This window comes from Mastigoproctus giganteus, chromosome 7 (assembly GCF_048544385.1).
Source record: "Mastigoproctus giganteus isolate SK-2022 chromosome 7, ASM4854438v1, whole genome shotgun sequence".
Taxonomy (NCBI): Eukaryota; Metazoa; Arthropoda; class Arachnida; order Uropygi; family Thelyphonidae; genus Mastigoproctus; species Mastigoproctus giganteus.
This window is the reverse complement of record NC_143581.1, coordinates 88,524,179-88,541,629: the sequence shown is the minus strand read 5'-3', so window position 1 is coordinate 88,541,629 and position 17,451 is coordinate 88,524,179. Positions and strand designations below refer to the sequence as shown.

At 37.7% G+C, this 17,451-nt stretch overlaps 1 protein-coding gene across 1 annotated transcript in view; it reads left to right on the top strand.

Annotated features, from left to right (window-relative positions):
• The window catches only part of LOC150083053 (uncharacterized), a 261,326-nt gene that overhangs the window by 65,980 nt on the left and 177,895 nt on the right, over positions 1-17,451 (top strand). The window contains exon 5 of the mRNA XM_090378376.1: positions 8,324-8,484. Coding sequence (XP_090234502.1) covers positions 8,324-8,484 — 161 coding nt within the window. The remainder of the gene's footprint in view (positions 1-8,323; positions 8,485-17,451) is intronic.

Below are 17,451 nucleotides of genomic sequence, written 5' to 3'. Positions count from 1 at the left end.
CATAATAAGACATTCTGATTTACTGGCCCACTCTGTTTCTCTGTATAATTGTTCATTGTACTCCTTTGAGTCATTAGGCCTATAACACGCTCCTACTCTTATTTTTGCTTTCGCAGTGCGTATGTCACCAAACTGACTGTTCATCTATATCAGCTGGGTGCACTTCTTTTTATTTTATGTTTTTCTTAATTAACAGCACAACATCTCCTCCCTTTCTATCCTGTCTATCCTTTCTGTACACATTGTACTCCCCAAATTCCAGTTCTGCATTCCTTATATCTGTGTGACGCCACGTCTCTGCTATCCCAACAATATCCACCTTTGATGTCTTGACAAACACTTGAAATTCATCAAATTTATTTACTATACTTCTAGCATTGGTATACATGCTCCTATTCCCCCTAACACATCCCATATACCCACCTATTTCAGGATGACTGCCATCTGCCCCTAAAACCCCAACACCCCTCGCTCCAGGTCGCTACTTATTCTAATAGAAGTTGTGCAAGAATCACCTTCACCTCTGCCTATGGCTACTGTTAAACTATTAGTCCTTGTATCCCCCCCCCCCAAGCTATCAGTTTTCAGACCCACCTAACACTGCCTCGATAGCATCAGCAAATATTCTTGCACCCTTTCTATTTAAGTAATCCCATCCCTGTAGAAGCAGTCTCTCCTGTGAACAAGTACAGACCAGGCTGAAAAATATTCTATCCCTTGAGCCTTGCACAGTCTTTCCAGGGCCGATTTGATCGACAAGGCTGCATTGTCACTACAAGTGCCTATTTACATATGCTCAATGAGGCAGCTTTCCCCCAGCGTCTTGAACATGGATGGAAATTTCTGACATAGTTCTAGCAAGGTGGTGCTATTGCATATTACAGCTTTCATGTAAGAGAGAATTTCTGCACCAACAATTTCCATGTAAGAGAGAGTTTCTGCACCAACAGTTTCCTGGTAATTGAATAGGATGTTGAGGGCTGTAAAATAGCCAGCAAGAGGTCTGGATCTCACATCACTGGTTTTTTTTTTTCTTCTTCTTCTCCGTGGTACTTGAACTTATCTATGTAGAGAAAATTCAGTGTTAAACATTTGAATTACTCCAGACCTCATTCACCATGTGTTTGCTAATTGGGAATCTTATCTGGATTTGTGTCAGAAACAAGACACACTGAGCATGTTCTGTGAATAAAAGCATTTGTATTGCTATTTTTTATTTTTCCTTATGATTCCAGACTTATGGGACACCCTATATAAGATGGAAGCTTGTTTAGAAGAACATTATGCCAAACATGATCAAAAGCCTTAGAAATGTCAGGAGCAATTGCTTTGAGTTTCACAAAACATTTCCATTATATTTGTCCATAGATGGATAACCTAAGCCATTATATCACTAATGGATTGACATTGACATATTAGTGATCATCGATCAAATGGAAAGTTTTGAGATAGTTTAAGAGTTGGAAATTAATGGATCTTTCCATTACTTTGGAAAGAGTATAGGTAAGTTCAGTGGAATGATAATCGGAATGAATATTTCACCCTTAATTGTCACCCTTTTTAAGAAATGGCTGTATATGAAAAAATTTCCAAGAAGAAAGAAAAACATGAAATGAGAAAGTGTGAAAAGATGATACAGAACAGGAGTAATCTCTGGAGTACAGGTTTTGAAAACAAAAGGAGTAATGCCATCAGGAGCCAGAGCCTTCTTGGTATCAAGATTGTTCAAAATTCTAATGCCATCCTTTTGATGGAAGACCACTGGAGGGATTGAGTGGAATACACTGGGTATAGTAGAAGGTAGTTTACCAAGGTCAACACAAGAGTTAAAAGAAAAGTAGGATTTTAATAAGTTAGCTTTAGCTGAGAATGTAATAGAACTATCAGATTTTAAGAGAGTTCATAGTGTAAATGGACAAAAATTGTAGCTAGTAGTTCTGGCAAGAGACCAGAATGATCAACTACCATCCGGATAAGATGCAAGTTTTCTATGCTTAGCCTGTTCAAAATCTAGTTTGGATTGATTAATAACTGCTTTACAATTTTTGTGAGCTTTAGTGTAGGCCAGAGGTGAATCTGGAGATTTGGATACAACCCAATAAAGATATGCAGTAGTCTTATCTTGAGCAGCCATCCTCACATTTATTGGAAAACCAAGATTTAGATTAAGAATGAGATTTTGAATGTAAAGTGTGGAATAAACGATTTCATCCCTACAAGAATAATTTCACTGACACAATCTGAGCAAACATTATCATCAGAAGATTTAAAACAGTAATCCAATCAAGGAAGGGAAGTATAGAAATCAATAAAAATATGAAGTTCATCCCATTTTGCATTCTTGTAATGCCAAACAATGTAATGCTGAGAATAGCCACTAGAGAAGGGCTGTAATGGTAAAAAGACCATCATCAAGTCCTGATCTGAGATGCCTAGAGGACCACTCACCTCAGCTATATACTTTGAAGGGTTGTTTGTGAGAAAATGTTCAAGAGTGTTGGATGTGTGGTTAGGATTGTCTGATATTTTGGTAGGTAAACAAACAATCTCTGAGGTCAGTAGTAATTACAAAAGTGTCAGTATATTGACCAACTAGGCCTGTGCGACTAGACAAACTGAAGGCAAGCTGGAGTTGTGAAAACTAAAAAACCAAGGAAAATTACCTCACTGTTAGAAAAGTTAGGCTGGAGAGAGTCAAGTTTCAAATAAAGGAAGCAAAAGAATTCCAAGTGATTATTGGAGTTCAGAGAATGATAGAGGCAACAGGTGAATTTCACAGAATGTGGTATAGAGATCTTAAGCCAGAGATGATTGAAAACAGAAGATTATAAATTAGTGATTCTTTCCGGGGACATATGCACAGTCACCTTTGAAGTGAAAGGAATCATAAAGCAAATAATTAGGATAACTGAAATGAGCAGTAGTTGAGGCAAACTGATGATTGGGATTCTGTCAGAAAAAGTAAATGGGGCTTGACAGGTTGTAAGTAGTAAAGGATATCATTGAGATTGGAACTGAGACTGTATATTTGTGAAATGAATGAGGGTGCCTCCATAGCTGGGTGGGCAGGAGCAGCAGTGCATACATAGCACACGCTTCTTGATTAGACCGGGGTTCGAGCCCTTGACTACCAAATATGGAGGATGCAGAAAGGTCAGGGAATGACCACCACCGCATATCCCGGAGCAATATGGCCTTAGTTGCTAATGCTCCTAAAAACCAAATAACAACAAAACAAAATGAATTAGGAACTTTTTAGGAGGTTTAGATCTTTTCACAGATAAGTTTGTACTGTTAGTTTGACTGTTCATAATGGATTCTGTAAATAAAGTATGGAACTTTATATGAAATAATGAAATTTTTGATTATGGCATACACACAACAAGAATATGCCCAGCTCCTTGACATAATGTGGCCTTGACAATGTCCCCCCACCCCCCCCATACACACTACTTGCATTTCCACCAGTTACTAACTGGCATAGCAAAGGCAGCGAGATTATACACTAGCTGAACCAGATGCCTTCTAGATTGTTAGCAATGGGTTCAGTATGGCAGACTACCTAGCAGCCAGCAAAAACCGTTTTAGAGATGTATCCACAAAATGTGAGATGATTGGATCTTGGCATGATGCTCATCATAACATCAATAAACATTACTCATACTGAATGATGGAAGAGATGGAACAGGCAATTGCTGGAGCTTTGTTCTGGAGACTAAAATGCAGATTTAACCACTTCTAACCTCCAATATAGGCACAGTGGTGGAATTGTGCTGGTTGATGGGAGTCATTTACTACCTAGTATTGACTGGTGACACAGAAGGGTGGTATAGAGATCTTAAGCCAGAGAAGATCGAAATTTGTATGCACTCCTCTGTGTGGTGTGATTGTCACACCTCAGCCTCTGCTTCATTGGTTCACACCTGGAAAGCTGTCTCCAGTACACTAGTTGCAGTCTTTTGTGACTTTCACACAACAGATTTATCCAGAGTTACTGCCCTGGCACCATAAAGGTGCAACCATAGGATTTGGTTGTTACAGAACAATCAGACTTCACTGAAATTTGGTCCACTTGACTCACATTTTTTTTTTTTTTCTCACCTGAATATCAGTTCCATCAGGTCATTAGACTTTCATGTGGACTAAAACTTAAAGCAGGCCTTAGCTTGTCATTCTAGAAAGAATGTCCGTAATAAGTGTTGGGGACCAAGGATTTTGAGACATGATCAAATATCTTTACTCTTACTTCTAACCTTTCTGTGCATTAGCACAAAAAAAATATTATTTTTACTTTATTGAAAAAACTTGTTTTTTTTCCCTTTTACTGTGTTGCTTTTTTTCTTAATAGTTATTGAATTTTTACAAATCATAAATCTACTGTGCAGTGTGATATTCCTACATCTGGGAGTGATTTCCTCAGAACTTCCTAATTTCCTAGACTGTCCAAAATAGGTGTTAATTAATATATTTCAATTATAAACTGACTCCCCTGATATCATACAGACAGTCAGTTTCTGTTAGTTATCTTTCTTTTCTATAAATATTTCTACAAGCACTGTTCTGAATTAATATCTGTAATTCCACTTTTCTTTTTTTCAAACTAGTCCAAACTTGTGCCTCAGCTAATCAATATCAATCCATAGTCCAAACTTTTTTTTTTGTCCAAAGAACTTTACTCCTATTCTTTGGGAAAACCTTCTTTTTTATGCATTTCTGAAATTACAATCTACAGAAGTTCAAACCCATTGTCTACAAGAATTGTCTTTTCTCAATCATAAATTCATATACATGGTTGCTCAGGTACTGCAGGTTTTAAAACTGGGATCTGTCATGCTTATTTTTAGACAATTTTTCATCTGGCCTTATTTGTCATATTTGGGCTGAAATTTTTGAATTTAATATTATATTAAAATTTTACTAAGGATAGATTTTGATTTCTGAATTGAAGTTTTGCCTAATCATCTGCTTTTTTTTTTTTCAAAATGAGAAACTTATCTCGCATATTTTGTTTAGTCTAAAAACATCATCTGAATTGAGTAAAAACCATTTTATTCAAAGAAGAAAATAATAAAATAAAAATGATGTGAAATTATGTGAAAATGTGACACAAACTGCCAAACATCATATACCACTGTGTATTTTTTTATTTTATTTTTTTCTATTAGACACATTGATTTGCATTTAAAGTAAATCAGTGACTATTAATGAATCTATTCATCCCTTATGGATGAATAGATTCATTAATCAATTCCAGCAAGTCCTCATAGATTCATTAATCAATTCCAGCAAGTCCTCATAGATTCATTAATCAATTCCAATGAATCCTCATGGAATAACTCCGTTATTCCATGAGGACTCTTCAACACACACAAATATCCACACAGATAAAACTTGTGTATACTGTCTGTTATCCCAGTATCAATTTTACTATTGCATTTCAAACTGATTAATTATTTTAGAAATATTATATAATATATTAAAGAATAATAAAGGCTGATTACATGCCTTATTATTACTTTTAATTGCAGCAAACTGGGGTTTGAATGTTCAGTTAAAAAATGAATACAACTTACTATAATTTCACTTACTCAGCAACCAAACCTCATTGAACAATTTTGAACTTTGAGTGCTTTGCTTAATACCTTTTAGCACATAATGGAGTCATGAAACATAAATTTAAAATAGGTGGTAATAGAATGATAATAAAAATAGTGCAAGTACTAACCTCACAAAAAAGAAAACTAAAAGGAATATTATCAATTAAACATGTACTATATGTACATATAATGTACATAATATCTAATTGCTGCACATTGGTAGTAATGTTGACATTTTGCTGACTAAACTAAATTCTAGCTAATACTATACCAGAATTATTATATAAATCCTTGCGCATTAGCATTAGTAAAGACACATGATGCAAGAAAGCAAGCTTATATAGCATCAGCCATCCACTCGCTCCAAATATTTGTCTAGTACTGCCTTGAATCTATTTAAGCTATCAACTTCTACAATGACAGATAGAAGTTTGTTCCAGCAGTCAACCACCCGCCGGCTAAATGCAAACTTCCACACATCTATCCTACAACTGTCTTTGCTCAATTTGAATTTATCTCCTCTCAGGTGATTATTCTGAGCAAGAGGAAGAATTCCATCAGCATTGAGTATGCTCAAACCATTCAAGGCTCGCAGGTGCCTAGTCTTCAGACACTGTAATTTGCAAAACTTAAGCCTTTCTTTGAGCAACACTTTGTTCCATTCACTAATCTTGTTGCCCTTCTCTGTACTCATTCCAGCAGCTCTACATCCTTTTAAAATGAGGCCTTCAGACCTGTATACAGTACTCAAGGTGTGGCCTAACCATTGCCTTATACAAGGGGATAATGACATCCTTATCCCTGCTAGAAAGTATATACAAGATCATGATTATGTTGGCTAAATGAATTTTGCTAGTTTAAGCATATTCTCTGATGTTTATACCTTTCATTGTATACACACAAAAGTATGTACAGGGTGTCTCAAAAATATTGGTACAAACGTTTAGGGGAGGTAGGTAACATCTAAAGGAATGTGAATCGCATAGGAACCCATAACCAGAAACGTCACCGTAAGTCGGTACACAGCGCTGTTCGCCGACCGGGCTAGCTGGGTGGGTAAAGTGCTTGCCTGGCAACCCAAAGGTCGCGGGCTCGAATCCCGCCTCGGGCTTGGATCAAAGTACTGCAAAAATCTTGGGAGGTGCATTATGGCCACAGAAGCCGATGCGCCAACAACTACAAAAAAAAAACGGCGCTGTTCATCAGTTCGCGAGAGGGAAAATTTCTGGTTTACCCATTCAAGCAGTAGTCACCGCATGAAGAGCATGTATCGATATACAAACTGTGAGCTGACAGACATGCACCTAGTGTATGGATTAGCAGAGGGCAGTGGACGAGCTGCTTTATGGAGAACGCTTCCCAGACAGACATGTACCGGACCATCGTTTGTTTGCGCGTGGTCCAGAATAATCCTACTACCAGCACACATGCCGTTGTCTCTGCCTTAGGAGTGCCTCATTGCATTGTACAGAGTGTCTGGCACGACGATTCCTTACATTCTTTCATCTCCAAAGGGTTCAGTTACTGCTCCCCCAAGATCATCCTGCATGTGTGGCTTTTGTGCAGTTCTTTCTCCAAGAAAGTGTTCAAGACTTGAATTTTCCAGCCTATGTTTTGGTCACGGATGAGGCTTATTTCACTTGGGAAGGCTTATTCAATCAGCACAATGCTCATGTGTGGGCTCACGACAACCCACATGGTGTGCACCCCCATGCGGCACAACATCGCTTCTCAATAAATGTGTGGGCGGGTATGGTCGGTGACTGCTTAGTCGGCCCATACCTGTTACCATCCCGCATGAACACCGCTAAATATCGGATCTTCCTTGAACAAGTTCTACCAGGGTTACTTGACGATGTTCTAGCAAATGTGAGACACAACATTTGGTTTCAACATGATGGGGCGTCTGCCCATTATGGAAGGTGTGTTCAAGACCATTTGAACAGGCGTTTTGGGCATTGATGGATTGGCCATGGTGGACCCGTTGCCTGGCCCCCATGCTCACCTGATTTATCGAGCCTTGATTTATTTCTGTGGGGGGCCCTCAAATTTATCTTGTATGAATCGCCTGTGGAGACGGAAATGGATCTCGTGGTGAGAGTCGTCTGCACTGCTGTACTGTCAAAGAAACTCCAGGTGTGTTCGACCGTGTCCACCAATCCATGCTGCATTGGTGTCACGCATGCATCGCGTCTCATGGTGGAACCTTTGAGCATCTGTTGTAACATCATGAAATGCATCCATCTCATATTCCATTGTTAATATTATGTCAAATAAATGTTTGCCACTAATTACTGTCTTGTGTCATTTCTGCTTCTTATGCCTCTGCTACTACTTTCCAGTGATGTTTCCGGTTATGGGTTCCTATGCAATTCACATTCCTTTAGATGTTACCTACCTCCCCTAAACGTTTGTACCAATATTTTTGAGACACCCTGTATATGTATTGTTATTGAATTTGTTTAGTGTGTTATAAATTTTAATCAATAATTTATAAAGGAATAGATTGGGAGGTGATCTTGAATAATGTTAATATAGAATTATCTATGAATTAAAAGGACCAAAGTAGTAAAATGTGATTGTATTTAGTGAAAGTTAGTTTCTATCATTTCAGGTTAAAAAAAATGGCTTAATTTGAAATAATAGTGCTATATGAAACTGATTATTAATTAAATTATTAATCACTGAGTGTTTCTCTTAATACTTTATTTTGTGTTATACTTTAGGAGCTTAAAGCAAAAAAGGCAACATATTCAGAAGCAATGCAGCGTTTAATAGATAAACAGTTACTAGAAGCCAAGTTAAATGGAATTGAACTGACTGGCTATAAATTGGATCATCTGCATACAACATGGAGAAATATCACACAACATAAAAAATTATATAAGTATATATAAAATTCTTTATATTTCTTATAGTTGAATTATGTTTAATAAACATTTTATTGGGACTTTAGCCCTGTAGTTAGTAATGATTCTGCAGTGATGCTGTGAAACTCCATACCTGCCAACTTTTTATGAAGTATTCATAAAATTTACAAATAATGTCATTATGTGAGAAAGAATTAATAATACCACAGTAATATGTCATATGACAGATTTTTTTAAAATTGAAATACCAACACTTAAACAATTTGCTGATGTTTTGAAAATATACTTTCCAAAATAGAATAATAGCTCAAGATAGAAATTAATTACTTTAAATAATAGCTGAGTTACAATATCCAGTTAACTGAAGTTAGTAGCAGGTGCAATTAATAATGGCTGAATTACAATATGTAATGGCTGATTGTAGACCTGACAACAGGAAAAAAACATATTCCTGAAATGTTGCCAAATTGTCTGTGTTGGTATTGAGGTGTTTTCAATTTAATTGCAACTTTTGTTCAGCAGTCTTTTTTCGTGGATCAGTATCGAAAGTTTTTCTGAAATCTGAATGTATGATGTCAAAATTATTTTTTGCAACTGGTTCCTTTGTTACTCTGTCATAGTATCCATTAAAATTGGTCAGATAAAATTCATGCTCTGTGCTGTAACTGCAGTATAACACAAACTGTCTAGATGGTACTACATAACTTCTTTAACCACTAACTATTATTTTCTCTGGAAAAAGTCAAGCTTACATGTTGTAATTACTCACTTCATCCTCTGATCCTCTTTGTAAATTGGGGATACATTCTCACACCTCCGGTCCATGGTGACTTCCCTTGAATCCCTTGTTAACAGGAGAGACTGCTTCTACAGGGATGGGATACACTTAAATAGAAAGGGTGCAAGAATATTTGCTGATGCTATCAAGGCAATGTTAGGTGGGTCGGAAAACTGATAGCTTGGGGGGATACAAGGACTAATAGTTTAACAGTAACCGTAGGCAGAGGTGAAGGTGATTCTTGCACAACTTCTATTAGAATAAGTAGCAACCTGGAGCGTGAGGTGTTGGGGGTTTCAGGGACGGATGGCAGTCATCGTGGAACGGGTGGGTATATGGGATGTGTTAGGGTAACAAAGAATAGGAGTAGGAGCATGTATGCTTGCATGTATACCAATGCTAGAAGTATAGTAAATAAATTTGATGAATTTGAAGTGTTGGTCAAGACATAAAAGGCGGATATTGTTGGGATATCACAGACATGGTGTCACACTGATATAAGGAATGCCGAACTGGAATTTGGGGAATACAATATGTACAGAAAGGATAGACAGGATAGGAAGGGAGGAGGTGTTATGCTGTTAATTAAGAAAAACATAAAATCAAAAGAAGTGCATCCAGTTGATATAGATGAACAGTGCACTGTTGAGTCAGTTTGGTGTGACATAAGCACTGCGAAAGCAAAAAGAAGAGTAGGAGTGTGTTATAGGCCTAATGACTCGAATGAGTACAATGAACAATTGTACAGAGAAGTAGAGTGGGCTAGTAAATCGGAAAGTCTTATAATGGGGGATTTCAACTTCCCAGATATTGACTGGAACTTATGGGTTGGGCACTCACACACTAGTCAGACATTTGTGGATTTATTGGATGATTGTTTTCTACAGCAGCATGTTCGAGAGGCAACCAGAGAAAGTAATACTCTTGATCTGGTTATCAGCAGTGATCATTCATGTATTACGAATTTGCAGATAAAAGAACCACTAGGTGGCAGTGATCACAGTGTACTGACGTGGGATTTACTTAAAGATTTAATTACCATCATGGGGTAAAGGAAAGGGTTTTTGCTTCCGTAAAAGCGGGTACAGTGGTCTCCGACAGTTTTTAAATTCTGTACAGTGGAATCAACTGATGATGTTACCAACAGTAAATTCTAAGTGGGAAGCATTCAAGGAATTAATCGTGGATGCTACTAAACGTTTCATACCTATTAAGAAATATTGTTCAAGATTTAGGCCTAAATGGTTGTCAAATGAACTAATGAGACTCGTAACAGAGAAGAAAAATGCATGTGATGCATACAAATTAACAGGTGACACAGAAGCCTATGATAGCTACAAGTTGATCTGTAACCAAGTTACAAAGGAGGTTAGGCAGGTGAAAGCTGATTACAAGAAATCCTTGGCAAAAGATGCTAAGAAAAACAGCAAGGATTTCTTTACTTATATAAACTCTAAAAGGAAGGGGATGAATCTGATTGGTCCACTTGACATCGATGGTTCGACTATTGATGATCCTGCTCAGATAGCAAACAAACTGAATGAGTATTTTGCATCTACATTCACACGTGAGGAATTATTAAAGTTTGAAAATGGCAGAAGGTTATCAAATTGTAGCAGGATACTTAATGATTTTGTAATAACTGAGAGCAAAGTGGAAGAGAAATTGTTGAAGTTAAACATAAGAAAAGCACCTGGGGTGGATGGGATCTATCCAGTTATATTAAAGGAGGCGGCAAAGCAACTAAGCAAACCATTAGAGCATCCTTGGACTCAGGGGAGATTCCCACGGACTGGAGATGTGCAAATGTATCCCCAATTCACAAAGGGGGATCGAAGGGTGACACGGGTAATAATTACAGACCAGTTAGTTTAACTTCTGTTCCGGGTAAAATAATGGAGTCGCTGGTTAAAGATGCATTGCAGGATCATCTAGACAAGACTGCAGCAATAATTCAGACACAGCATGGGTTTGTTAAGGGAAAGTCTTGTCTGACATAATTTGATAGGATATTATGATGTGGTTACAAAGGAACTGGATGCAAAAAATAATTTTTATATCATATATTTGGATTTCAGGAAAGCTTTTGACACTGTTGCGCATGGAAGACTATTGTACAAATTGGAGCAGAATGGTATTAAGGGTAAGTTGCAACAATGGATAAAAGGATGGTTTAAGTGGGAGAAGACAGAGGGTAGTAATCAATGGGTGCTGCTCTTCTTGGACTAATGTTATTAGTGGAGTCCCACAGGGTTCGGTGTTGGGTCCACTGTTGTTTTGTATATTTATCAATGATATTGATGAAGGTATATCTGGCTTAATGTTGAAGTTTGCAGATGATACAAAGGTTGGCAGGGTTGTTAACGACAGTAATGGCAGTGTGCTACTGCAACAGGATCTAGATAATTTGGGCAAATGGGCTAAGAAGTGGCAACTGAAGTTTAACCTTGACAAATGCAAAGTACTGCGTATGGGTAGAAGTAACCCCAGAGAAACGTACCAACTGTGTGGTACTACACTTAAGGTGGTAGAAAATTAAAAAGACCTGGGAGTAATTGTGCAGGCAGATATGAAGTTTTCTGAGCAATGCAGACAGGCTGCCAGGGCAGGTCATGGGGTTTTGTCAATGATATATAGGAATTTTGCTAGCAGGGAAAAGGAGGTGATTATCCCTCTGTATAAGACAATGGTCAGGCCACGCCTTGAGTACTGCGTACAGGTCTGGAGGCCTCATTTTAGGAAGGATGTAGATTTACTTGAGCGTGTACAGAGAAGGGCAACAAGATTAGTGAGGGGAATGAAAGGATCCTCTTATCAAGAGAGGCTTAAGTTCTGCGAATTGCAGTGGCTGGAGACTAGGCACCTGCGCGGTGATCTGATTGAGGTGTATAAGGCCTTGAATGGATTCAGCATGCTGAATTCTGATGGGATCCTTCCACTTGTTCAGATTACGAACCTAAGGGGGCATAAATTCAAATTAAGAAAAGACAGATGTAGATTGGATGTGCGGAAATTTGCCTTTAGCCAGTGGGTGGTTAATTGCTGGAACAAACTTCCATCTGTCGTTGTGGAAGTTGATAGGTTGAATAAATTTAAGGAGGAACTGGACAGGCATTTGGAGGGAACGGTGTGATTTTTTTTGGCTGATGCTGCATAAGCTCATGCATTTGCTTTCTTGCATCACATGCCACTACTACTACTATCCCAGGATGCCCTCATAATAATGGCTAAAGATTTTCTTATCTCTTTTGCTGCCTCTCTTAATATAAGTGGATAGATCCAATCCACCCAAGGCATCTTATTCACATTTAGCACTAGCAACCTTTCTTCCATCCTTAAAACATTGCTTATGTGTGAATGTAGATGCAATTTACTATTCAGGTTGTTAGCAACCTGAGAAGAATCATCAGTTATGCCATTCATATCCAGAAAACCAACTTGATTCATCCCTTCCTAATTTGGAACACAACTCTTTCCTCCTCCCTTTTCCTCCCTGTCCTTTGTATTTGTGTTGTACTCCCTATATTTAAATTCTGCATCATCATTTATGTCTGAGTGGTACCCAGTGTCTGATAACTCCAATGCCTTCATTTGATGATTTAACCAGTACTTCACGTTCATCAAATTTGTTTACTCAACTCCTAGGATTGATGTACACACAATGCACCTGTCACAGCTCATGCACCTGTTTTTATCTTAATCCTTACTCTTGATACAACTCATGTATTTGCTTGTTTCATGAGGAGTCCCTCCCCAGAAGGCCTTATAATTCATGATATCTTGTTTTCTGTGCTGCTGCATGTCAAAATAGAAGCAATGCAAGAATCACTTAAACTTCTGCTATTAGTCTGTGTATCTCCCCAAGCTTGCAATTTTTTGACCTGTCTAGCCTACACTGTCTCAATAGCATCAACAAATATTCTTGCATCTTTTTTGTTTTACTTATCTGCTCTTGTAAAAAGAGGATTTCCTCTTAACAAGCACTGACTATGAAAATTTTTACTGCGTAAGTCTTGCACTGTCTCTCCAGGGCTGAATTTATGTCTGGCAGAACTGCGAATTGCAGACACTTTCAGATTTAATCCTAAATCGCAACTTTTTCTCAATATGGGCCAGTAAATCATTGTTCAGTAAATCCCCAGATTTGTCCTTCTCTTAGTATCATTAACCATCACCTGTTGTGCTTTTAAAAGATGAAAGCTGCTCTACAAAGTCATCAACTTCTGTCCCTGGCAGACATAGCCTGGTACTATTTCACCTATCCTTTTTACAAAATATAGTATTAGTAGTGGTAAATGATGCAAGAAAGAAAGAAAGCTTATACTCAACTACAAAAAAAAAAAAAAAAAAAAAAAGCAGCCAATGCTTTATATTTCACCTATCCATCCCTTCTAACACTGTTTAGCATTAGTAGAGGCATTTGATGCAAGAAAGCAAGCTTATGCAGCATCAGCCAAAAAAAAACAAAAAAAAAAAACAATTAAATAAAAAATAACCACTTCCACTTCACCCCTCTGTTCGTTCGAAATACCTGTCCAGCTGAGCCTTAAACTTATTTAGACTGTCAACTTCCACGACAAGGGTTCTCCCTTGTCGTGGAAGTCTAGTTCTCCCTTGAATTTATTCAAACTACCCATGTCTACTACACCAGATGGGAATTTGTTCTGACAATCGACCACTTTCTGGCTGAAAAAAAATTTCCTCACATTTACCTTGAAACCATCTTTCCACAGTTAGAATTTATGCACCCTTCTGTGGGTAGTTTGAAAAAGAGGAAAGATTCGTTCAGCATTCAGCTTGCTCAATCCACTCAAAAACTTAAATACTTCAGTTAGATCACCTCACAGAGCTATTCTTCAGATGCTCAACTTGCAGACCTGAACCCTTTTCTGGAATGAGTAACCTTTTGTTCCTCTCACTAATCTCATTTCTCTGCACCCATTCCAACAGATCCATGCCCTTTCTAAAATAGGCATCTGGACCTGTATGCTACTCAAGATGTGCCTGAATTGAAGCAAAAAAGAGAAACGAATGATTGTCTTATACAATGGAATAATCACTTCCTTATCCCTGCTGGCAAAATTCCTGTATATATATATATCATTGACAAAACCCCACAAACTGTCCTGACAGCCTAGCTGCACTGTTCAGAGAACTTCACACCTGACTGTACAGTTAATCCCCCCCTAGTTCTTTTTCATTCTACACTATCCTGAGAGTGGTGCCACACAATTAGTACATTAATCTAGGGTTACAGCTGCCCATATGGAGTACTCTGCATTTGTCCATATTAAACTGCAATTGCAGTCTCAGCCTAATTTTTCTAGATCTTGTTGCAGTAGTGTACCCTGATTACTGTGATTAACCATCCTGAAAACCTTTATAGCATCTACAGACTTTGACATTATGCTTGATATGCCTTCATCAATATCATTAATACATATAGAAAACAACAATGAGCCTAGTATTGAACCCTGGAGGATACTGCGAATAACATTAGTCAAGAAGAGCCCATTGATAACCACAACCTGTATCTGGTTCAACCATTCCTTTATCATAGCAGTAACTTGCCCATAATGCCCCACTGTTCTAATTTGTTTAGTAGTCTTTTATGTACAACAATATCAAAAGCTTTTCAGAAATCCAAGTATGTGATATTAAAATTATTTTTGCATCCGGTTTCTCTGTTACTATAGTTGATTCCGGTTATTTGGGACACATTGGGACTAGTGCATTTTGGCCCGATTAAGCGGCTGCCCCAATTATCCGAAGTTTCACGTAAATAGTTAAAAGTACAATGGACTCCCACTTTTCAATTGCTTCACTGTACAGTCAATAATGTTATGATGGACTCGCCACAGTCAAGTACCATTCACTATACGATGTGTAGCAAGTGTCGGTCATTGTGATCATGTTTGTGAATTGAATTTTAATTCTATTAAACATTGATTCTAATTAGCGAAAATAGGAGGAATATTATCCACAGGCTATAAAAGTAAAGATATATTAAGCACAAATTTACCCTTTATTACCTTACCAATTAAAAAATTAAATGATACACGAAATCGGAAGAATATATGGGATAATCGGAATAATTAATACGTACTGTAATATGTACATACTAACTAGTTGACATTTCTGTTCACTGACATTTGTAGGTGGGGGTTAAAATTTCAAACAGTAAAAAGATAAGCAATCAATAACAAAGAAGCAAGCTAAGGTAGATTAGTACACACAAATTGCAAGTAACATGATACGTGCAAGTGAGAATGGAGTAACAAGTTACAAAGCTTTAAAAATAGGAATGAAGAGAAGATTCTGAAAATTAATTTTTTTATATGATTTAAGATTCCATGGAAGTGTAAATACGTTTCACCAAAATAACCCACAGAATTCCAACTGTCGGTATTATCACAAATTCAATAAGATAGAGTTTACTATCCATTTATGATAGATTGCACTAACAGAAAAGCCCAATAAACAGGTGACTGCTAATTGTTTTTATTGTTTTATGGTTGTGACCTCCAGAAATCTGACCAAACCAACGTAGTACAATCGGAGACAATCGTAGGGTAATCTCCAGTGCTGCGGTCTCCTGCCCCAATTAAATGGCATGTTGTTCCAATTAAGCGAAATAAACCCTGTTTTTTAAGATTTGCCCCAAATAAACGGCTGCGCCGATTAACCGGAGGCCCAAATAACTGGTGACCTTGTCTAACTAATCTGATCAGATTAGTTAGACGAGGTCACCCATTCACAGGTCCATACTGTGACTGCAGTATAACTCCATTTGTGTATAGACAGTCCAGCATTATTTCTTTAACCAATGACTCCATTATTTTCCCTAAAACAGAAGTTAAGTTAACAGGTTTGTAATTACTCATATCACCTTTTGATCCCCCTTTGTGAATCGAGGTACATATTCATATCTCCAGTCCCCAGGGTCTGCCTCTGAATCTAAAGATGCTCTCATAATCATGGCTAAAGTTTTGGTTACTCTTTTGCCAACCCCTTTAATATAACTAGAATATTTCCCATCCACTTTAGGTTCCCTTTTTGCATTTAGCTTTAACAATTTCTCTTCCACTGACCTCTCAGTCATCACAAAATCTTTCAGCTCCATGTTAGAATTTGAGACACTTCCGGCATTCCTATCCCTAATAAATTCGTGATGTGTTAATGTAGATGCAAAATGCCTATTTGGTTTGTCAGCCACATGAGCAGGAGGTGCCACCGTAGCCAGGTGGGCAGGAGCAGCAGTGCGTAGCACACGCTTCTTGATTAGACCAAGGTTCGAGCCCGTGACCACCAAATACGGAGGATGCGGAAAGGTTAGGGAATGACCACCGCATATCCTCGGAGCAATATGGCCTTAGTTGCTAATGCTCCTAAAAATCAAATAACAATAACAACATGAGCAGGGTTAACAACAGTTAAATCATTCAAATCTATTGGACCAATGTGATTTATCCCCTTTCTTCTACCATTTACATAAGTAAAGAAGTATTGGCTGGTTTTTTTGCACTCTTTTCCCAAGACTTCTCTTAATTTACCTTAGCTTAACCTCCTTTATGACCTTATTGAGGCTAGTTTATCTCTTCTGTAGGTATCTGCATAATATGATAATTTATGTGTTGCATTCATTTTTCTTCTCTGCCACAAATCTCCTTAGACCTAAATGAATGTCCCCTCATGTGACATTCATTTAGGTCTAAGCCTTGAATTGTATCATAGTATCTTAGTTAGTTAATAAGGCTAATAGCTTTTACAATTACATCCCCGAATGCTTCCCATTTATATTATGCTGTTGGTAACTTCATCAGTTGGTCTGCATCGAATTTAAGAACTGGCTGAGACCATTGTAGCACCTTTACAAAGAAAAACCCCTTCCCTTGGCCTTGACAGTAATTACATCTTTAAGTAAATCCCACTGATGTGGGATTTACTTAAAGCACACTGATCACTGCCACTTAGTGGGCATATTATCTGCAGATTCTTAATGCATGAAGGGTCACTCATGATAATGAGATCAAGAGTATTTCCAGCATGCTGATGTAGGAAACTGTCATCCAAAAAATCCGCAAGCCTTGTGTCCGTATGTGTAACTAATCCATAAGGTTCAATCATTATCTGAAAAGTGAAAGTCGCTCATTATAAGGCATTCTGATCCCACTCTGTTTGTCTGTATAGTTGTTCATACACCTCT